The sequence below is a fragment of the Leptosomus discolor genome, chromosome 5, assembly GCF_034619465.1.
Source record: "Leptosomus discolor isolate bLepDis1 chromosome 5, bLepDis1.hap2, whole genome shotgun sequence".
Classification (NCBI taxonomy): domain Eukaryota; kingdom Metazoa; phylum Chordata; class Aves; order Leptosomiformes; family Leptosomidae; genus Leptosomus; species Leptosomus discolor.
This window is the reverse complement of record NC_141395.1, coordinates 29868908-29891926: the sequence shown is the minus strand read 5'-3', so window position 1 is coordinate 29891926 and position 23019 is coordinate 29868908. Positions and strand designations below refer to the sequence as shown.

General features: G+C 39.6%; 1 protein-coding gene across 2 annotated transcripts in view; it reads right to left on the bottom strand.

Annotated features, from left to right (window-relative positions):
• Nucleotides 1–23019, bottom strand: part of CCNYL1 (cyclin Y like 1) — a 33638-nt gene continuing 10619 nt past the window's right edge. Inside the window, exons 2-10 of one of the 2 annotated variants that reach the window (XM_086465128.1) lie at nucleotides 20535–20609; nucleotides 18229–18263; nucleotides 16445–16545; nucleotides 14923–14958; nucleotides 14190–14241; nucleotides 11489–11608; nucleotides 9267–9433; nucleotides 4622–4784; nucleotides 1–1773 (exon numbers count right to left, since the gene is read on the bottom strand). In XM_086465128.1, the coding sequence (XP_086321254.1) occupies nucleotides 1657–1773; nucleotides 4622–4784; nucleotides 9267–9433; nucleotides 11489–11608; nucleotides 14190–14241; nucleotides 14923–14958; nucleotides 16445–16545; nucleotides 18229–18263; nucleotides 20535–20609 (866 nt within the window). In that variant the 3' untranslated portion in view covers nucleotides 1–1656. The remainder of the gene's footprint in view (nucleotides 1774–4621; nucleotides 4785–9266; nucleotides 9434–11488; nucleotides 11609–14189; nucleotides 14242–14922; nucleotides 14959–16444; nucleotides 16546–18228; nucleotides 18264–20534; nucleotides 20610–23019) is intronic. The other variant, XM_086465129.1, reaches the window with a different exon arrangement.

Here is a 23019-nt window from a genome sequence, read left to right as displayed (position 1 = left end):
TTCACCTTTAATTAAAATAGAGTTTATTAGCTTTTCTTTTAATACAAACATGAGAAAGGAAAACCACCTGAAGATGTAGCGTTATTTTCAAAATTGAATTGTGTCCAATACCTGAAGTGCCAAGTTCCACGGATTTGGGAGCCAGGGGCTGGCATATTTGCATACCGCAGAAGGCCGTATGCATCATTTAACAGTTGAGTGCAGCCAAACTGGTGATCACACTCAGACAGCCCCCACTCTCAAAGGCATATGGACTTGCCATTCAGCGTAAGTTTCTGGGCCTTGGCTGGAAGAGGAAGGGCACAAAACCCGTGCCGTTCAGAGGGAGATCTGCTCCTAGGACAAACTGCCTAGAACCTATTTGGATCCAAAAAGGGAAGATACTACAAAGACTTGTAACAGGAAGAGTCTAATAATACTTATCCTGTTTAGAGTTCAGTTTCAGAGACTGAAAGTAAGCTCCATTCCAAAGTGTCAGAAAGAGCAAAACCCAAGCCTCTAGAGCAGTTGCAGAAGATAAAAGTTAACTTTGAAAAAAAAACCAAAACCCAAACCATTAAAAAATTGGGTTTTATAGAAAGCTTTGTGATGATTCTCAGTTGAACACAGTATTTTTTAATCTACCTTGTTAGGTAGTCCAGGATTCTCAAACTCATTCCCGTCTCATTATGACTGTAAATCCCTCCCAGGAAACAAAAACCCAAGGAGAGCCAGATGGATGCACAATATCAGCTTTAGGAACTCCACTGTATATAGCACAAGAGATCTGCAGTAGAACTCAGAGAAGCAGTGCTGCACACATGCCATTCACCACTGGATTGCTACACTGTTTGGGATGGTGATGATGTTTCCAGACCAACTTTCTCATTCAATGCCTCAGAAAAATACACAGATTGCGTCCTTCCAGAGCAATAAAATATTAGAAAATGAGAGAAGCACCATAATTCACAAGAAATGCAGCATGGACCCTATACATTTTAACAATACATAAAACCGTATCTGCCCGAGTCAAAACATTCCAAGTCTTTTGACAATCTCTACTGGAGTGAAGTTATGGGCGCAGAGTTGGAATTCCTTCCTGCTGGGCAGCTTCTTGGTTATGAACAGATCACCAATAATAGCAGCTTTTAGTAGCCAAACCAGGGAAAAGCTGTCAACACGTGTCTATGCTACTGTTTTCAGCTCCAGAGTGGCTTTATACTTTAAGAGCCCCATGTTTTGTTTTGTTTTTGTTAACACTGCATCGACCTGAAATACAAATGCAGTGAGACTCTGGATGACAGGGGAGAGGAGGGAAGAACATGATAACTATAGTCATGTGGTTAGTGTTTAAATTCTAAAATTTAAAACTACTTATTATTAAAAACCTCAAGAGTTCACAGCTATAGGCCTACATAGTAAGCAAACATCTGTGGGGTAGAGAAGGAGAGAAGTTTGTTTTTGCACCTCTGGATATATTAGAAGGAGGAGAGAGTTGATTTGACAAAGGTCTTGTCTTTTGCACCAGGTATGCTCCTCAAGCTGTGGGCTCCCTTGGCTAGTTTACCCTCCTTTCCTCCTCTTGCTGGAAGACACCATCACCGCTGGCTTGTGTGCATGGAGTGGTGGTATTCCTCCGATTCTTATGGATGCTGGTTCATGGTGCTGCACCTTTCCTCAGGAGAGGATGGCATTAGAACGGCGGATACCAACTAAGTTATCAGCACTGAAAGATCGTCTCATAGCAGCTTTTGACAAGTCTTTGTATTTATCTTCACACAGCCGGGAGATAGCCTGGATGCCACGTTCAGATACAAAATGAAAAGCACACATTAGGAAAGTCTAAACATTTCAAGGAAGCTTTTACAAGTGTAATGCCAACAGAGCAGGCGCTGTTTTTTACCTAGAATGAGAGAAAATAACTACTTCGGAGGGAAAATATTAAAGGGGTCTGTTGACTCACTAACAAGAACCCGTCCATTAGCAAGTGAGACACAAAGTAGGTGAGCTGTTTACATATCCAAGTATCTTCATTCTTCTACAAGACTCACTATCTAATGGAAACCTTGGATCCCTTTCAGACTTGGGAGTTTGTGGAAGTTATGTTCAAAATTGCACCCAGCAGCTAGGTCTGGTGCACGCAGCAGCACAGAAATTTGATTTTAACAGTACAAACCCACGCCCAGACATTTCTATGAGAGAAAAGGTTCAAACTGAAAAGGTTTCTGCATTCCCTTGGGCACCTCGCACTTGGCCGCTCAGTGCAGGCATGCCTAGGAAATGAACTTCTACTGGAGGATCCGTTTTGCCTTTACCGTCTCTATGCCCTTGCCCCCAACATGCTCTTCCTGGGATCACTCACACAATCAGCTTCTTGAAGAGGTCGGGGAAGGGAGGGCAGCCCACCGCTCGATGGCATGGCAATAGCCATGGCACTCATACAGCGATTACTTATCAGCACATGGGGACAGCTTAGTATTTAACTGCTTCTTCACCCGTTTATTGGCTTGCCTCTGCACTGCTTATCTACTAGTCAAGCAGCCTTTATTCTGGTGCAGCTATTCTAGTAACAACCCAAATTATTTAAATCCTAATAACACAGGATTGTCCAGAAAACAGCGTCCTTCCCTGCAAGGCCTGTTTCTGATCGAAGCCCTCAAGCATTATCAATGTAAATAAATAAGGATACCTGTAATAAAAGGCTGAACTGAATTTAAGTCCTGAACATTTACTTCCATTAATAATTTACCACCTATCACCAGATGAACTTTCAGAGTCCTGCGATCAGCTACAAGCCTACATCTTCCCTTTAAGGCAGCACCCATTCAGCACAGCCCAGTGTTCTGGAAGTTCAAAAGGTGAAAAGCACTCTGAGCATGAATAACTTCTAAGTGTGTTTTAAAATAATTATTTACATTTATTTCTGTCGACCTTCTGGAGGCATGCATTTGGCTCGAGAGTGGCATTCTTTGAGACACTGGCTGCATGAGCTCTCACTGCAAGACCAGACAGACTCGCCATCCCATTTTAATGCTAGCACATCAATCATAAAGCAACCTGTGTTGACATATTTAGCCCTGGCCGCCCATATGGTGTAAATCAGTTTTCAGTCCCTGGAATACTAATTCGCTGCTTCATACAGGCTCCTATCAACTGCTCATGTGCTTCTAACCAAAAGGTAGAATTAAAAATTTTAGCAAATGGCTTAAATATTTATCATGTTTTAGAATTAAAGCCCAGAATGCCCTATACACATGCTGCATTAGTAAGCACATTACAGCAAATGACAATACTGTACTGAAAATTACTCTGATTTTAAATACCAAGCCCCCAAATGCTAGCAAAGAAGAAACAAACCAGGCTCACAATCTGTAAATCATCCACTCATGCCTGGGCACTGAGCAGTTCAGTAAACAATTTCCTGTGGAATATGAACTGCCCTACGACCACATTTACAATTAGTGACAGTGTTAGCTTAAAGTGCAAGTAACAAGGGTGAGACAAAGCAGAAGAGCTGCATAGCTTAACTTTAAATGGAGGAATCTGAAGGCATATCATACCTATCATTCCAAAGGACCAGGAGGGATCACACTTAGTCCCAAAGTTCAGCCACTTCTGGGACGAAATAAAAAAAGCTGGCACTTGGCAGAATTATTTGGGCTGGACAACAGAACAATATAAGCCAAGCATACTGTAGCACACCCCTCTTTGAAAGGGGCTGCGGTATCAGTGTACACAGGGCCTGCGGTAATGCCTTTGTCGAAAGGTCAACAAAACAGCACACGGAGTCATCCATTAAAACTGGACAGATGAAAGGTTGCATTGATCCAACAAGAAATTTTGCCTGGGAACCCAGGTAATTTAGATATTTTCAAAATGTCTTACTTATCTCCAGCAACTAGGAAGACTGACTCTGCAAAAGTTCGAGTTTTTTAAAACAAGCCTTCATACCAAAGGCAGCTGCGGGGACTTGCAGAAGGGCAGCCTTTCCCAGCGAGCAGAAAGGGCCAGTACTCTGTATTTACACTCCTCTGGGCATTCTGAAGGACTCCTAAGAAGCAGCTATTCCAAAAGTTTATCTTAAAGCAATATTTCTTTGGAAAGGTGAGGTTCTGAAAGTTGTGAAAAGAAACATACTATTATTTCTGCAGCTGTCCCCAGACAAATGGTTTATTAAACCATGAGGGCAGTAAGGGTGCTCCCTCTAAATCTAAAAGCAGCTGTGCAGTGGGATGCAGTGGGAAACCTTCAGCTGGTAGTATTTAGAAAGGTCTGAGTGTGACTGTCTCTAGGTGCTTGGAATACAGACAGAGACCAAGGAAAGACAGACAATCCATTACGTATGACACTAATCCTTTCAATCTTAAGTAGCCTAGCCGAGCTACGGTTCTGAAAATAACATCCATTTTATTTTGTGATCTGCTATACTTCCGTAATCTCTGTCCCTGCCTTTCCTCAGAATACTAGCTTAGCCTAGGCAGAGTTTTAAAGTGCTAACTGTAGTTATAAAGGGGTTAAATTAGCCTGTAATACAGTAATCTAAAAGCTTTTTAGTTTTTCTAACTGCCACTTAACATGATTAGCAACAGATGCTCTTACTACACATACAGAGTCCCCTGCTCAGCCAATTTCAGACCATTACCTCCAGTTTCTGTGCTCTCTCTTTGCTGAGAGGCTCCAGCAGAAAGCTCAGGTTATTGTCATCTGCTAGGGAGCGAAGATCGAAGTAGTATTTGGCGTAAACACTGGCAGGAACATTGATATTAAACTGCAGTAGCTCCAAGAAGTGTCTTTCCATCTCGTTCCTAGGAGGCATAAGGGACAGAAGACAAAGGAAAAAAAGATTGTTTTAGCTGGCTGAAAACACTGAAGAGACCTCAAGCTTGTTTTTAAAACCAGCAACTTTGAAAATCGAGAGCTGTGCATTATTAGGTTCGAGAGACAGGTCATTCACTAGTGCTCAAAACAAGGTGCAGCTTTTGAGTCCTGGCACCTCCAGCTTGGAGAGAAAGGTAGTGCCCTGTCATGCACTCGCTCGGCTGGCCGGGGAGGTTCATTCTTCGGAGTTCCATTAGTGCAGCTGTACAATTCATGCGCCATTCTCACTCTCGTACGGCCCCACACTATAGTGGTCAGATGAAAGGAATGATGTATGCTGTTTATTAGCTCTGAAGAACTTGCAGACATTTTCACCAGGCTGATAACAGGAAGGGGGTTTATTGAAGTAGAGGCGGACTAACAAAAGGAGTAGGCAGATCACCACGGCAACAAATGGATCTATGAAGAGCTGCTGCTATTATCTCACAGAAAAAAAGCCTCTTGAAGCAACATGGATTCATCTCCAATAAATAAATAAATAAGCAGCATTAGGTGGGAGAAGGAATTTTCTCCTCAATAGCATTAGGCAGGATAACAAAGTACTATGTCAAAGGGCACTGTCCAGTTTTTACTCACTCGTCTATTTTCACTGGGCAAAATATTTGGAGGAAAGTGGGGAGAGTGCCATGACATGAAAAAAGCTGCTTCAGCTACTGTCCCGTGGTCAGCTAAACCAGAGATGTTCTACAGAGGAAAAACAATGTTTTACAAATTAACCTAAAAGAAGCTGGTGGTACCCAAACCAAGCTATTCAGTTCAGTGCTAACTCAACAATTGTTCCTACTGGTAGCAGACCTGTCTCAACAGAATTTCGCAGCTGTACGGGCCAACTGTGAATACACCAGAAGAGAAGTTGCACAAATTCAGTGTCAAGGCTGCTCTTGCTTTTTGTGAGCTTTTCAAATGGATGTTTTACCTATCAGAGCAGGGGGGAAATAAATCACGGAATCATCCAGGTTGTGTTCTGTATTGGATGGCGAGTCTCAATATGAATAGCAGCTTTGTGAGTGAGTTTCTAGTATAGTGGACTTGAGTATCATTGAACCTAGTGCCAAAATTAATTTCCTGTTCATATGGTCATAAGCCTATAGAAATGTAAATCAGATAATGTTTTGATGATCAGCTGATCAGAGCTTGATTTACCCTGTGAATAAATGCTCTTCACTGCCCCTTTTGTACTCACTACGCTAATACATTTTAATTGTGTAAAAATACAATTCTTCATTGGATTAACAAGTCTATTAACAGCGGTTTAAAACCTGGGAAAGGATAATGCCCATGTGTTTTCTGTGCCTTATTTACAAATACATGTAGCCAAGAGAATGAACAGCATGTGTCCTCTTACAAGCAATCATAGCAAGATTAGCAGCTGCACGGTTTTCAGTGACTATGGATTCACCCTCATCAAAGCAAGCAAGTTTTGACAAAGGATGACTTCCAAATATCAATTTAATTTCCTTTGATTTTTTTTCCCCATTAGAAATAAGTAAAACAAAACAAAGCAAGCCACCCCTCCAAAACCCAAAAGAAAAAACCCTTTCAGTAAAAAAACCCACCTTTGCTTTGGTCAAATAAGAAAGGGCTTGTGATAGAAAAAACCAGGATGAACACTTTACCTACACTGAGTAGGAAAAGAATAAGGCAAGTGAACCCATCTGCCAGTTGCGAGGCCTGGATCACGTATCAAAGTGGATTAACAAACCTTAACACTAGCAGTTTCTGTGAGAGCCACACAGCTCACACTGCCAGCAGAGCGGTGAGATGGGGCTGCCAAACAACGGTCTTTAACCAGTAAGGAGAGTGTATTTGGTGGGGACAAGGTGCACCTACACTGCCTTCAGAAGAGGTGCCTGGCTTGTACACATATGCACATACAGAGATCTGCAGATCAGGTGAACTAAAGCAGATATAAACCCTTTTCCCAGTTCCAGAGTGGTGTAACTCCCATGCTTGGCTTGCAGCGGCTCAACAAGAGCATCCATCAGGTTAGTGAGATCATTCTAGATAAGCAGAGCCAAGAGGAAAATTCACATGAAGTTCACAAACAAAACTTGCCACCAGTCCTTGCAGACAGGCCTTTACTGTACAGAAATGGCCCACGCAGGGAGCAACACCTGGTGGAGTCCTGCCAAGCAATCTTTAGCTGGGGAGCTGCTGGGCTTTTGGGTGGACTTTTTGGCAGCATCACCAGCCATCCAATGTTAGAATGCAACCATGCCTAAAATCCTTTGCCAATTGTTTTCCCTCAGTAATGCTTGTATTCAGAATACCTAATACCATCAAGTGACTAGTTTAAAAAAATATTGGAACTACTAAAGCTGACAATTAACTATAGTACCAACTATTAGTTGAAAGTAGACTTACAAACTTAAAACTCAGTTTTGCTGAGTATTTTAAGCAGTTTTCCAAGGTCCCAATTATGGTGATGTTCTCCAACCCCGGAGCAGTGAAGTCTGCCAAGTTGCAGCAGTGCGGGGCCTGGGATGGACACCCCTGGGCCACTGTCAGAAAGGGGTTGTATAGCTTCTGCACATATCCAAATTCAAAGGTCTAAGTCATTTCAAATGAGATGGGATTACAAAAATCCCATCTTCAAATTGGAAGAAAAAATAAGCCTAAATTCAGGCTATTTTCCTTACCAACAGCACTGCTTTGAAAATGTAAGTACTGACAATTTCAGGAGACCCAGCACTGGCAACAGAGAATAAGCATCCTGCTTGTTACAGATATTTTCAGTGCTATCAATTTGATTTGTCCCAAATAGGGCCAGAAGAGGCGACATCAAAAAGAGCAAGATGTATACTCCAGCACTCCTAGCATCGCTGACCCCACTTCAGCCCTCGCAGAGTTATTTGCAGCAACGCTTCGAGTATGTTCCTCTGATACATGAGCACTCTGAGCCAGGTTCAGTGAAGATGTACATTTTATAAAATCACTAATTATGCTTTCCTGAAAGCAGGGCTGGCACAGCCCTATATTTGGAGACAAAGAAGTCCCAGGCAAGGGGTGTATATAAAACATGGTACTATGTTTGCTGTTTGAGAAGTGAAATAACTTAAGTAACAAAGCCTGTTTTGGTGCAGGTAACTCCCCCACTTTTAGAAATGCTGCCCCCCACCTAAGAGGAAGAAAACTGGATATTCCTCCTCCTAAAAAGTCCCAAATAAATAATTACTTACTATAATTTAAACATTAGCTTTAGGCCAAATCCAGGGAAGAACAGACTCTGTCACATAGGTAGCCTCCCGGTGCTGTTTGCAAACCTCTACCGCCTCAGTCTGCTCCTGTTCTAGAACTGACTGTTACTACATAGGCCTGGACACATGCTCAGTTACAGCACAGCTGTGTCATAAACCACAAACACACATACAACATGTCACAAAGTTTATGAAGGCCAGAAAGCCTGATATTAAGCTAGCCTTCTAGCACTTCTACCACTGTGATAATAAGGGAAAGAGAGGAACAAGCTGGCAAAGAATTAAAACAATAATGTTGACATCTCAGAGCTCTCGGATTGAGCTTTGTGAGAAGGAATTTAACAGAAAATCTAATGGGCCAAATCCACTCCCCATAAACACTCTTCCGGCCTGTAGTATGAACCTGAAGCCACAAGGATGAACATCCTCCGAAACTGCAGAAATTGTAAGGCTTAAAGCTGAGTGCACCAAGAAAAGACAGCAGATTCAAAATCTACATCTGAGACAAGAATATATACAAGGAACAGCCTTACATAAACAAGCAGTAGTAAGATTGAGGATTTTGTTCTTAGAGCTGTAGGCAAGTCTAAGAACTCACCCAGAGGACGAGCTGTAGCAGCAGCTGGATGTAACACATGCAACCACAGACACCAACACAAATGACACCTGTCTGCCAGCAGCAGCAGCTAGGAATTCAGACCCTGAGATATTTAGGCCTTAGCTGGATACAAGAGCAGACACGCTAAGTCACAAGTTACGGCTTACCTTGCAATTTTTCACATTCTAAAACAGAAAAGGCAGGGAACAAGTTTAGTTCACCTTTTTCTTTCCTTCCCAAAAAGGCTTTTGGTAAGACTATAAATTGGGTGCTGCCGAGTTACACCAATGCAAAAAATTAGTGGAAACAAGCAGCCAGTCCCATGGTTCATCACTGGGGGAAAGAAGGTAAAGAAAACTAACTTTGAAGTTACTCACCCAAGTCATTAGAAATGTTAGTACAGGTTTGTCTCAAAGATTCCTAGGTTAAAAAAGGGAACAAGGCCAGACACCAGATATACATCACCTACATACATCATAGCACCAGAGACAGATATCTTTTCAGTATGATCACAAAAATTGCCATTACAAAAAAAACCAACCAAACAAAAAAACCATCAACCCCAAACAAAAAAAGAACCCACCATTGCAGATTAGTCAAACTTTGCAACTTACATGTCCTCAACAGTAATGTCCTTCAATATTTGGCAATAATCCACATTCCACACAGCCTGATCATCCCAGACTTTAGAAGCCAGCAGAATAGCTCCTAGGACTATCCTCTTCCAGTTACTAGGGCATATGTCAATCTCTGCATAGGTTAAAAGCCTTTCCAAATAAACCTATAAAAACACAAACAAAACCCACAGTTTTATGTGTGTAATTAAGACCTGGCGCTGAGTTCTACGCAGCAAGCATGCCAGCCCAATACAACTATTTTATCCTGTTACCTTTAAGTGTGTTCAAGTAAGTATTAGTAATTACTACTTGCACTTTAGAATCCAAACTTTCAGGAGTTACAGGCTCCATTTTTTTATTCTAACACAAGAACTGGACCACCAAGGTATACAATTAAAAATACTGGAGAATCAGCTCTGAGCAATGAGCACTGCTGTTTCAGGGAGACACTTCTGTAACCGAGTCACATAGTCACTGGCAGGTTCTCGTTAGGGCCTACCTGGGGTAGTAAATCACTCAACATCACACTAGCCTTTCATCACCGTTCAGGTTCAGCACTTGTAGCTTAACAGGAAGTGCTAAAACTTGCACTGTGATCTCTAGTCGTGGGGCGAAGATGCATTAATTGCTATCTTTCCACAATGAAAAGCATTATAGTGCTATTTCTACTTCACCCAGTAAAGAACAGACTTCAATCCTTCACCTACATCAGCCTCTGCTTTCATCTACATCACCAGCTGCTTCGATAGTGAAAGATGCCCGAGTCCAAAGATGTGTCTTGGTCTTTCAATCATTCCTCCCATGTAATCTCAAATCAGCCCAAAGATACTGAATCAGTCCCTTCCTTATAAGTTTGCTGCTATTTCACACTCCTGTCATGATTCACATGCTAAGTAATTTGCACTTTCAAATTTGAATATAGATTGTTTTCAATGTTCCGTTCCCTAAACTAAGTCCAAGATCCTAATGAAACCTCAGATAAACTAGTGGGTGCAGGAAGCTGCTGTACAGGCAGGATCAATCTTTACTACTAGGGTCTCCTCCCCACACTTTCTTCCCATCCTTTGCTCATAGCCTTCAAGTGGACTAAAGGTGTTCCTATAAAAACAGAGCCATCTAGTGGTAAAATCCACTTTAAAAACTAACTCTTTTTTGTAAATACTGCAGCTGGCTAGATTCCCCGGGCTTAGCTATCATCTTGTTCCGTCAAAACTGCTTACATGTCTGTGGAAAAGCAAAAACCTCAAACAACTTTCAGAGTTTCAATAGCTCTAACTATCTGGCCTTTTAAAATACTTATTTCCTTATTAAAGAGAGTCCTTCAAGGTGAATTTGCTTACTTGCCACATTGTCTTTTGGTGACAGTTCTCTTGTGTTCTCCTTTCAGACTGTTTTTCAGAAAGAAGCCACAGTGAAGACTGAAGTCTAGTATGTAATGAAATGCAGTTTAAGAGATTGTCTAATGCAGCAATTATATAGGTTCTGTTTTTTTCTTTCCCTTCATATATATATATGTATGCATGCATAGATCTGTGTGTGTATAAATAAAGTAATCACTATCATTGTCCATTGTTTATTTCCATCTTGCTTTCTGAAATCAAAGAACAAACTGTCATGAGATTATTTTTTTACTATTGTTCTTAAGTTCCAAGTACCTCCATATGACCTGGGGGGAAAAAGTTGTGGGCTCTTTGGTTTAATAAAAAAAAAGTTTGATAGAAAGGTGGCAATGCCTGAAGGACATAATAATGAGAAGTTAATCTCCTGGAGTTCCTACAGTATTGATCCTCAACCCCTCAGGCAGTGTTACTTGCACTGTTCTCGTTAATATGAACTCAAAATTCCCACTTTCCCCTCCACACAACTGAAATAAAAGATGTCTTTGTATCTGATCTTATTATACCCCTCTGTTTATGGTGTCCCGCTGTTCTGCCTTTCTCAAGCTTCTTCAGCAAGTTATAGATTATGAAACAAATTATGATTAGACAAGTAATTAAACATTACATATTCATATATAGAAAAGCTAAGTTCCTTTTTAGTTAACCACTTCTGTGACCACTTAGAATCTTCTCTAAGGAACTCTTGTACATTTCATTATTAACAAGGTTTCATGAGATACTGTAACTATTTACATGTCAGTTCAGCCCAGTTCACTCATTGAACAAAAGAAAAAAAAGTCTTCCAAAAGCTCAAGTTTCAGTAACCAGGTTATCGCTTACCAGTGTCACTATTGCACATTCAGCTGTCAGCTGTGCAGCACTGAAAAGTGTCCGAACAAACCGGTAGATGTGCTTGTGATCAGGGTCGTGCTTGTAGTAGTCATCTGGAACTTCTTCCCGCTGAAAGAAAGTTCTCTGAATTACTGAAAATCTGTCTGTCTTAATACTGACTTTAAAGAACAGCCACACATGGTTGTTTCTTCTCACCGAGTAGAAGTGTATACAACCCTTCCCTGTCACAGAGAACAAAACTATGTGCTGAAAGAAGCAAGCAGCCTTGCAATATTATGAACATTACAAATAAAACACAATAGCTTTAGCCAATATCTTTGTTTTGAACACTTTCTTGACCCATAAGGCTAATGGGAAAGCGCATGGACTACGTCATTATTACGGGTGCTAACTATTGTCCATGGAACATTTTACAGACTAAAAGAGATTAAAAAAAAAAAAAAGGGTTTCTCCCTGCAACAAAATCACAGATATCTACACACCAGGGAAGCAATGGCTCTTCAAAAGGCAATGACTTCCCTTCCAGCTGAAGAAGAGCTGGAGAACACACATCAGTTATTCTGTCACAGGTAGAACTGGAAGGTAACGTATGCTGTCTTCATAGGACTTGTATTTGAGAGGTTCCAGAAAGACAGGAAAGCTAATGAACAGCTAGGTTTAACTTTGACATTATGCTAAACTGTTTCTAAACACAGGGGAGAAGAAAAGCTTCGAAATAAACAGTCTGTAAAACCAATCCTAAAATGACTGAGAATTCTGACCCTGTCCCCCCCAGACACTCTGATATTCAGCACTCTTCCTGGGGGGATGAAACTTCAAGAGCTACAACTTTACTCATTGGTTCTGCAAGACTGATACTGAAGAGGTTTCTATCTACAGTCCTAGTTAGGCTTATAGTATGGTAAAGATGCCAGATAAAAACAGCATAGCTGCTTGACATTGAATAAGTAGTCATAAGTAAGCAAAGCACCAGGAATTTTCATGTGGTTTTGTAGTTTAAAATAGCCAGGTAACAGCATCAAGTAAAATGAAGAGGTAACTTTGTACTCTCCATACCGCCTTCTAATACATCACTAACCAATGGAGGTTACCTCTTCAAGGTGGGCATGCAACATTAGGAATAACATGAGCAGGATCCCCTCTGCACTACGAGCAGTCCAAAAGCACATCTAGAAGTACATTTTTGCTGACTGGAACTGAGGAGGAGCAAGACTGGTACATATTTGTGACTAAGCCCTGTGATGCTGGTAACTTGAAGTTTGTTACTTCCGCTAATAGGGTCGATAGAGCCTGGATCTGGACTCCTTGTCTTTAGAGGACGAGATGTTCAGAGGTTTCTTCCAGCTAACCTTTTTAAAGGAACTGTAGGTACCCAACCAAAACCTCGCTGCTATAGAAACTAACAAGCCGTTTGTATCTTTCCTTTCTGAAGTATGACATACAGCCATGACTACTATTTCTGTCTGTACACTGCAGTAAGATGGAAGAGACCTTTAAGTGTTCCCTAATGGACACAATGATTTTCCTCTATTTATGCTCATTAAATAGGAGGTAAGCTATATGAAAGGCTCAAAAAATGTCAGGATGCTAACTAAAGAAAAGAAATTGTCTAATGAAGTGGAGTTCTTCTTACATAAATAATTTTCAATGTGAAACAGCAGATTCAGGCAGTTAAAAGAGTTTCAGACCAGACTTCTCTCCTGAAGTTCCACAGTCCAAACAGGGAATCTTCTATATAGCTCTCCTCCTGAAGTTGATTATTTTTCTTGAGTAAAGAGTTATATTTATTCAAGCGTACAATTCCTAGCACAATGGGTCATGTTTAGGGATGAAACTCTAACAAAATATTTAATTGTGTATTTAAAACTGTTTATTAACAAGCCAAATCTGTGAGATAGATTAAGCTGCATTCACTCAGGTAAGTCCCAGAGCAAAGTGAATTTTTAAAGCCACTAGAGCTTTGCTAAATTGATTTCAAAGAAAAAATGAAGGAAGTGATTCTGTAGGACAGTCATTAAGGTAGCAGTGCTCAAACTGGACATAAAAAAACCCCACAAATTCCACTCTTGAGCTTGCCTGTACTATGAGGTTTTGCATCTTAAAGATTGTCTAAACTGGTGTACCAGTGCCAATCACATTAAAATCACATGCTGGATGCTCCTAGCTGTTACTGCAAGCAGCATTAAGCACTGTTTGCTTTAAAATTTTGCCTTTCAGGTTTTTTTAAAGACCAAACTCACTGTCTCCTACTTTGTGTGATGCTTCATGTATTATTTTCTCCTGCTCGCAGTCATTTGAAAGGTTAGGCACATACCTACTAACCATGTCTTCTTAAATAAATAGGAAAGACTTTTAATTAAAGTAGTGTTAAAGAGGTGAAGAGAGGAATCAGACAAGAAAGTTCGGACATGAAATATGCAAGAATCAGCACATGCTTCCTTTCTATTTGTATTCAAAGTACAGAAAACCAAACATACTTTGCAACATTTAGAAAGACTGGGTTCTGTTCATGATCTAGCTGATATCAAAAGTCCAGAGGACACTGTTTGTACTATATTTTATGTATAAAGATCTATTTTAAGATCAATTTGCTCGTGACCAAGACATTTTTGTGAGTTATATAATACAAATTAAAATGTTAAAAAATGTCTAATGATACACATTCAGAGGATCAAAAAGTTACACTTACTGTGAGAGGATGAGATTTTTCATCAAAAATATCCAATGATCTGTCAGAATCTCTACAAAGTAAAAATGTCTGTTTTAGCAACAGGAGTTAATTGGTAATGCTATGCTCCACGAAAAAGTACTACTCACTGAAGAGGGTAAAGGGACATAATTTTATAGTTCAGCTTTTCCTAAAATATGGTATGAAGTTATATTGTACTTTTGCAAAGCATTTCATGATGAGATCTTACAACTGAATATTTAAGAAGCTAAACAACAAATAGCTATCCATGTTCTCCTATTATGCTGAGTACAGTTCTCCCTTAATATGTGAAACAGTCTCATTGATAGCATTTATTTTAAAAAGGCAGCTGTAACTAGCTGTAATGGCAAGGGTTTTTTGTACATGGGACAGAGTGTTCCTTCATCCATCAAAACTAACCTGTACCTCTGTATTCAGGAAAAGCTAAACAAAGTCCAAAGGATGATTTGTGGCGAGTTACGTGTCTTTTCTTTACTCCCCCTGTTTTGACTTTTTATGCTTCACTCTCAATGAAGCATGTCCCATTGGATGGGTGTATTATTGGCCCTTCCATATCAGCTAAAGAGGGGGTACAAAGAGGAAGCAGATACAGCATAAAGTGGCAGATTCTTCAACTCCTTTAAGCTAGACTAGCTGTTACTGACGTGACCAAGACCATATCCCTGGCTCAAAAAGAAAGCTGTTATATTTCAGCAAAAACAATTTCACTCACCTGTTCTTTATATGGTAGAATATTGCTAATGTTACACTAAAAGAGAGAAAGAAAAAAAAGACTTAAAGCATATTCTGTGCACACTATTGCACTGCAACAGCTGTTGTTGAGGGCAAAACGTTCAGAATCCACTACGTATTGGCCTCCTCTCACATTCTCGAGTACTCTGTGTCTCCTTTCTGATGTTTACCTGCCTGAACAGAAACTGGCCAAATCAAATCTACTAGCCAAACTACTTTTACATTTGTGGTACAGACACAAAATAGATGTTATGCCACACTTTAAACACACACCCTCATTGCCTGATTAGGTGACATTTATTGAAAATGTGGACTGTTCACAACTAAAATATAATAAATGTTTTACTTGATGTTACATATACTGTTATAGGGATTCCACTGATGTTTTAACCCTGTACCTCTGGCTGTCTAACGTGGGACCTGTCTAAAAAACCAGACTAATAAAGATGATACTACGCCAGCATAATGCAAGACGGGGACAAGAACAGATCTCAGTCTCTGCTGAGTCAAGCCAGGCAATGATTTCACACTGACAGTCATGTGCTGTGGCCAAATTTCAGACACTTTACTGGCAGTGACAACAGGAACACTGCCATCACAGGAATCCATCATGGACAAGCTCTGATCTGTTGCCAGCTGTATATCACTTCAAAATGGCACAAGCACCATCTTCTAGGATCTTTCTTCTGAAGAAAAGGAGGAGTGACATGCTAGATACCTTTGTTTGAAACCAAATTTTAAAGTGACAAATCAACTTAGACATTTCTAAACTCTATTAAACTGTTAAAATAGTAAAGCCTTCTGTGCCCTGAAGCTATTTTGCCTTCCTTTCCCTTCAAGCACAGTAAAACTCTCTTCTCTGTTCTCGGCTGGTACTGTCTATGCACAAACCACTGTCCCTGCGGTACCCTGAACAATAGGTCAAACAGCCATTTCCATTCGAGAACCAAGAAGACTAAATAATTATCAACCCCACCCACCTAAAATAACAAATATATAAAGTAGAAAGGCTAGAACTAAAACCAAAGCCAGCAACATACTGTTATCCACAACTAGAGGGCAGACTAACACCACTGACAAGTAGCAAACACAGTCCTGCAAACTTCCTGCAACTCCATACAAAATCCATGTCAAGTTTTCCCAGATCGAGAGTTTCTGGATTCAGCTTTCAACGTCAAGGCTTTGAACTCCCCACCCCAACACACACTTCTAAACCCAAAATGCTGACACACTTCTGCAGTGCCTCAGATTCTCAAGCGCACAATGACAACTACTTTGAAACACAACATTAGCTATGTAGCTAAAAAAAAAAAAAGCAGCTCACTTCAGCAGTCATAATTAACTGCAACTCTCCACCCCTTCCATGACCAACCTGAATAAGCAGCACTGTGCTCCTCTCACTCAAGTGTGCAACTGGCTTTGGAACAGACAGGACTGCCACAAAATCCCAAATAAACCTTGCAGTGCTACTCAGCCCCTTGTTGATGACAAATGGTTCTTACCACTTTATTGTGCTTCTAAGGTTAGGTTGACTGACAGTGCTGTCATCTATAAATATTGTAGAGCATGAGCTGTATTTTTTCGTAAGCTGCCCTGGAGAAACCTTAGGGGAAAAAAAAAGAAAAAAAAAAGAATATATTCAAGAAGAGGGATTCTACAAGCTTTGGCTTACCACACTGAGTACTAGCTTTACACCTCAAGGAGTTACTGCAGAGGAGGTCTTTGTAGCTGATCGCTCCTGCTATGCAAGCTACCCTACAGCCATGAAGTTCCTGAGGACACCCTTTGTGTAAGATGGGGTTATAAATCTTGCCTTGTAACACACAACGTGTCGTTTTCAGATAAGCAATTTTTCAGCAGAAATAGCTGCATCTAAAGCAGCAAGTCTTCTGATTTTCTTGGTTCTCCTCCATTGCATTCTTGCCAGTTTGGGTCTCAAGTCTTCCCTTTCTATGATGTACTTTATTCAATTTCCCTGTAATTCTATAATCAACTTATCCCATCTTTTATATACCATAGTTTACATTTTCTGGCTATCCAGTATCGCTCCCTGTAAAGATAGTTTCATATTTGGGGTTTTGTCTAATTATATTTTAGAAAAAAGAAACTGCTTCCTGACATTCTTCACTTCACTCATGCCTTGTTTAACATCTGGAATCTGAAAATAAAGTACTACTATTACCCTTACTTTTACTATTTAGAGGTAGCAATATTTTCCATCATCTATCCTGATCCTGTAGATTTTATACTGTAAGAAATCTTCCTAAGTAACACTGTCAGGCTTCCCTGAGCCTTTTTAGAGCATGCCTTGCACTAGAGCTAGGACATCATAACTGAGGGAGGAGTTTTAATCAAGCAATTCAAGATTCATTAGTTTTGCCAGAATCTTTTCAAATGCCTTGTCTAAAAACTTGAAAGTCTTCCATATGAAAATGTTGGCACCCTTCACAACTCAATGGCTGCCTGGGAATATCTCCCATCCTAGCTGAAGTTTGCCAGCAAAAGCAATCCATCACACTTCACCTTGGTGTCGGCAGACTATAGCTGGAACTGTAACTGGGGGGGGGAAGAAAAAAACCACCCCCCCCCATAAGCATACTAAATACAGCATATTTTAAACATCATTATCTTATCAGCAGACACTTTTGGTAGACAGTATTTTTTAGGCTTTGTGGTAATAACTTCCATTCTTAGCTTTACTAGTCACTACCTTTTTTTATTCACTTATTAATGACATTGCATCTTTTTTGGTTTTTTTTGTAAGTGAAGTGCCAAAACCAACTAATATTTGCTTAGAAGCTTAGAGCTTATTTTCAGATTCCAAAATTAATGGATTATCATTTGTTTATCATGCTGATGACAAGATTTGATCATCATTCTCTTTTCATGCTGGATACAGTTCTTACAGTAAGTCCTGTAGTGATGCTCAGACAGCAAGTCATTTAAGATTTGTCATCTCAGCTGAGAAATTAATTCAGTTTTATTTCTGATTAAAACCACCAATGTAGGCAGTTTGACTTCTATTTTCTCCTTTACAGTTCTGAAAAGCTCAAGACTGATACAACATAAAAATCCATTCTTAATTCTTTTGACATCAGCCATTCTATGCTCTGTGCTACTGTGCCTGTTTGTTTATTTTTTTAAAGACAAGCAAAGATAATTCAGTTTTATCTTGCCAAGGGGGATTTGGAACATATGTAGGACTGTATACCTAGAACTACTACAGTTGTCTTTGTCCCAATGCTAATATTACCTACATAGCACACTAAGAATTTGGTTTACTTACATGATTGATGTGGTTACTCTTCCTCTTCTCTCGCACTAGAAACAGGGAGAAAGAATGAGAAGTGAAAGGTTTCTAAAACACAATCCCAATATAGTCACTTCATTAACCTTCTGAAGTACATGAGTATTAAAAGTTTCAAATTTGACTTTAGGTCTGTGGAAAAGTAGTTTGAGGAAAAAATACTGAGTTTTATCAAGCTAGTAAACTACATACTTCTTCCAACTACCCACCTGTACCTTTAGGAACTACTTCTACCCATCGCACTAAGGGAAAAATGTCTCAGCTTTGAAAAGATGCTGTGCATCATGAAAACCTGGATGACTTCAGATAGTGCCAACAGACAACGTCCAACATCCAACAGCAACCACTTAGCAATCAAAGTAAAAACATCACACGTTGAACCTGCTGAAGACACACAAGGAGGAAGTGAGGTGCCCAGCATTATAGACATGTTCTCTCTCCTCCTATTAGGCAGCAGAAGGTAAAAAGGTTATTTCACTATACAGAAGATGCTGGCACAAGTTATGCCTATTTATCATGGAACTGTGACCATGTTATTTGACCATTTTAAACTGTGTCAGCCTTTGAAAACATTGTAAGATTTAAATTCCAGCTCTAACAGTAGCAGTAGAACAGTGCTGTTAGAGGAGAGCTGAGAGTTGCATACATGCAGAAAGCTGTACAAATGTGACCAGCCTGGACAAGTGACTTCTCCTAAGTTCTGACCTCTGATCACTACCACTTGCTAGCAGGACACATTCTCTTACACATTTAGAAAAATTAACAATTGGAAGAGAGTATCCAAATCTTTTTGGTCTTTTTGCATAAATCAAAACTCATAATCCTGGTAACATCTCAGTGAGAGAGCTTTTACGGATATTAATTCTACTAGTTCTATGGAAGATCCAGTGAAATTAGAAAACAAATTCTTCTGCCCGATTTGTCCATAAAAATACCCTGTAAAAACCAACTCATCCAACTAATACAAACTTCAGAGAATAGTTTAATAGTTACTAGCTCACCTAGCAGACCATTTTTCTACATGAACACAAGTGTATATACATTTCAATACATTACATTGGAAGAATACAGAATCACGTTTAAAAGGAATACTACCCCCAACAAGGATGTTCGTGTAGTTTGAGCGTAACATGCAGCAAGGCTGAAAGGCTGCACAGTGAAGCTGCGCTGCAGTGTTCAAGAACCATGTCAACTTGCTAATAGCAACTTCGGCAGCACTCATCCAAGGTGTTTGAAATGTGCTGGTCAGATTCTCTGTCTGTTTGAAGACTGACTTTAGAGGCCTTAAGGAGAGGCCTAAATTTCTTTAGTATCATCTCTTCTGGAGAATCATGCTAGTGCTTGTTTCCACTGCTCACAGACTATCTAAGCGTTGCAAAGTTGATACAACTGACAATTTTACTACTTGCTGTAAGACTCTGAACGGCAGGACTGCAACTGACAGACCTGTCAAAATAATTCTACTTTCCTGTGGCAAAGCTACGCCAAGGTAGAAGACACACTGCAGCTCTCCATCAACATACCCAATCTCAAGTGCAACACTGTCTAACAAAAAACAGTGCTTCAAACAAGAAACAACTATTAAAGGAACAGAAGCAGTTTTAAGCATTTTAAACTCCTTTTTAGTTGCAACTTCAAAATTTACTATTGTCAGAACTCTTTTTTATTTGTGCAATACGGAAATGTCTCCAGTTTTTAACAGCATTTTGGAATGCACCAGCTATAGTAATTGTTCAAACTTGACTTTATTAAGTAAACAAGGGATCTGCAAAGAAACTGAAAATCCCAATACATCCAGGTAATTAAAATCAGGATTCAAGAATAATTATGCTACTGAAACTATTCACACAGTTTAAAACAACATATTCAAATGCAACCAATATTGACTAATGGGTTAGGCTTATTATTCATTTATTCTTTACAGAAAAACATCATCTTTTTTTTAAAAAAAAAAAAGCCATTTTTGAAACAGACCTTGTTCATAATAAAACCCACCACTGCTTGAAGCTTGAATCACACTAGTGAAGAAAGCCTTGCTCCTTCAGACTACTAGCATCCAGCCTCTGAAATCTCCTGATATGTAAGCATTTAAAAGAACAAGTGATTTTAAGTGTTAAGTTAAACAGCCTGTGAACAAATTTCTGTGTGAACACACAAATTATTAATCCCTATGCCTTGAAAGAATTAAAGCAATTTAAGTGTTCTTGCACTATATAATTAAACTAGGCAGTTATTTTTCCACTTTTTCTCCCGCCTTTTTTTAAATTGGAAAAAACTTAGTTTACCATCTGTTTGGGACTTGCTCAGGAAAATTGTGCTTGCTCTGGGATGATCAGATGGATTAGATTCCAAGGCTAAATCTGAAACAGAAAGGACAAAAAAAAAAGGAGAGACATTTAACAGAAGATGATTACTGCAATGATTCCCACCCAGCCTTAAAGTGCTCAAGCACAGTGAAGAGACAAGCTCAGAAACCCACAGAACGAATGGCCTATCTCTCTAAAGCAAACCCTTTCTTTTACCAAGATAAATACTAAACTGAGTTCTTCTCCAATGAAAAAAGCCTGCGGACTAATTCCTACTGCCATGAAGCTCTGAAGTAGCTTATGTTTTCCACCAAAAAAAATTCTGGAAAGGGAGATCTCAGAAAACAACATACATCTTTAGAAGTTAGTATGCATCCCTGCATGGTAGGGTAGCTGGATGTGGAGCCTGTGCTCCGTAGAGGGCAGAAAGCTAGAACTTTATCAAAAGCATAACAAAACAAAACAAACAAACAAAAAAAGAAAAAAAAAGACTGATCTTTCATTCTATGCTATGAATACCCAATATGGCAGGAAACAATCTCTGTGGTCTTATAAAAGAACCTAGTAAGTAACTTCTACAGTGCTGATAAATATAAAAACACGGATCTTACACTACTCTGTTCTTTTGGAATTTCAAGCAAAACCCTGTACAGCCAATAGGTAATTACTGATGAACAAGATGATCGCTTTAACCCTTTGCCACAATGAACCAGTGATAACATTAAATGAGGATATATCACTCACTTAGATTAAGATTGAAATGATCACTAAAAAATTTGTTGATGAAAATGTAAACATCATGATGAAATTTTAAGCTGCATTAGCTTTGACAGAAGCAACAGCTGTTCTGAGGAAGTCATGCTACACACACACTGACTTACGTGAACATATGAACAGAATATCTAGTGCTGTGATCATGTACATGCTGGAAAGAGCAAATTCGCATCCATTTATATTTGTCATTCTGATCTTCCTGTGTGCTACTTATGCCATGCTAACCACAAAAGCATGCAAGCTCCCAAACTTGCATATGGTAGTGTTTCAAGGTGGTATGCCAATACAGTTGCCACGCCCTTAAAAAAATAGTCATCTAAGAATCACCATCAACTTTTAATGAAAAAAAAAATAATTCTTAAGAGCTTTTTATGCACTCAACCAACAGAACTCTGGTTAAATAGTAGCCAAAGTACGCACAAACTGTCTTGGTGCTGGAAGTCTTAACTATGTGAATGATTTCAGCTGCAGCATCTAAGCCATAGCACAGCCACAGCTCGCATGCGTCAGCAAGTGAACGTAATTGCAAAAGTACGTGTGTCCCCAAGACTTCTCATTCCAGATCCCCACTGGTACACAACACTGGTATTCACACCTGGATGGTTTCCAAGTACTTGGCTTACATCACTGTTCTTAGTCCAACAGTATCGCCCTGCCGCTGGTCCAGGATGCAGACCATGGTAATTCTGAACCTCTACTGTATAAGTAAGGTAGCCATTGTCTACTTAGAAACACAAAGACTGTTCAATCAGGAATTTTCCCCCCCCCCCCCTCCAAAAGGCCAGTCAGCAATGAAAGCAGACCATCTCAAGCAGCTTTTAAAAGCTAACTTACAAAAGCAGTATTTCTATTTTCACCTTACTCTGGCACACAGTGAACAGATACCTGAATTTAAACCATGTAGTTAAAATGTAAGAAGCCCTGGTTTAGAAGCCCTAGAACGGAATTTGCCTTACAGCTCACACCTGAAGTACCACTAATACATATTTGTTTCTCTGAAAAAAAAAAATCCAGCACACAATACTACACCATACTGGCACATTTTAACTACCATTTGTAACGTCTCAACAAAACAGCATAACTGTTGTTTAAAATTTGTCCACAATGTTGACAACTTTCTAACACTGATTTAGCAAAATCTTTTTTAAGAGACAGTATAGACACCAACTTGTTTCTAATGCTAGCACTTTATTAAAAAGAAAAAATAAACTTTGACACAGACCAAGGAATTCAATAATAATGGCAAATATTACAAAACTTTTTAGATTTGAGACAGGAGTAATTCAGAAATGGAAGTATTTTGCTAGTCTACCAAATAACTTCAATATCATCAACAGGCAGAACAAGAGTGCAATATCCAGATTTAAAATACAGATTATTTATCATTAGCAAGTTATGATTCAAACAGCAAACAACTCAGAATTTATTTATTTACCGTTCAGCAGCAACTTTTAGAATAACTGGATAAGTCAGGTTAGAAAGGACCCCAGGAGGTCTCTAGCTCAACCTCTTGCTGAAAACAGGGTCAGCTTGAGCTAGGCTGCTCAAGACTTTACCAGTTGAGCCCTGAAAACCTCCAGTGAGGGTCCACAGAGCCCAGATCACCTTTCCCACTAAGGGAAATGCCTATAGGACTATGGAATGGTTGGGAAGAGCATGTAGCACTGTACAAGACTCGTGTGACATTTAG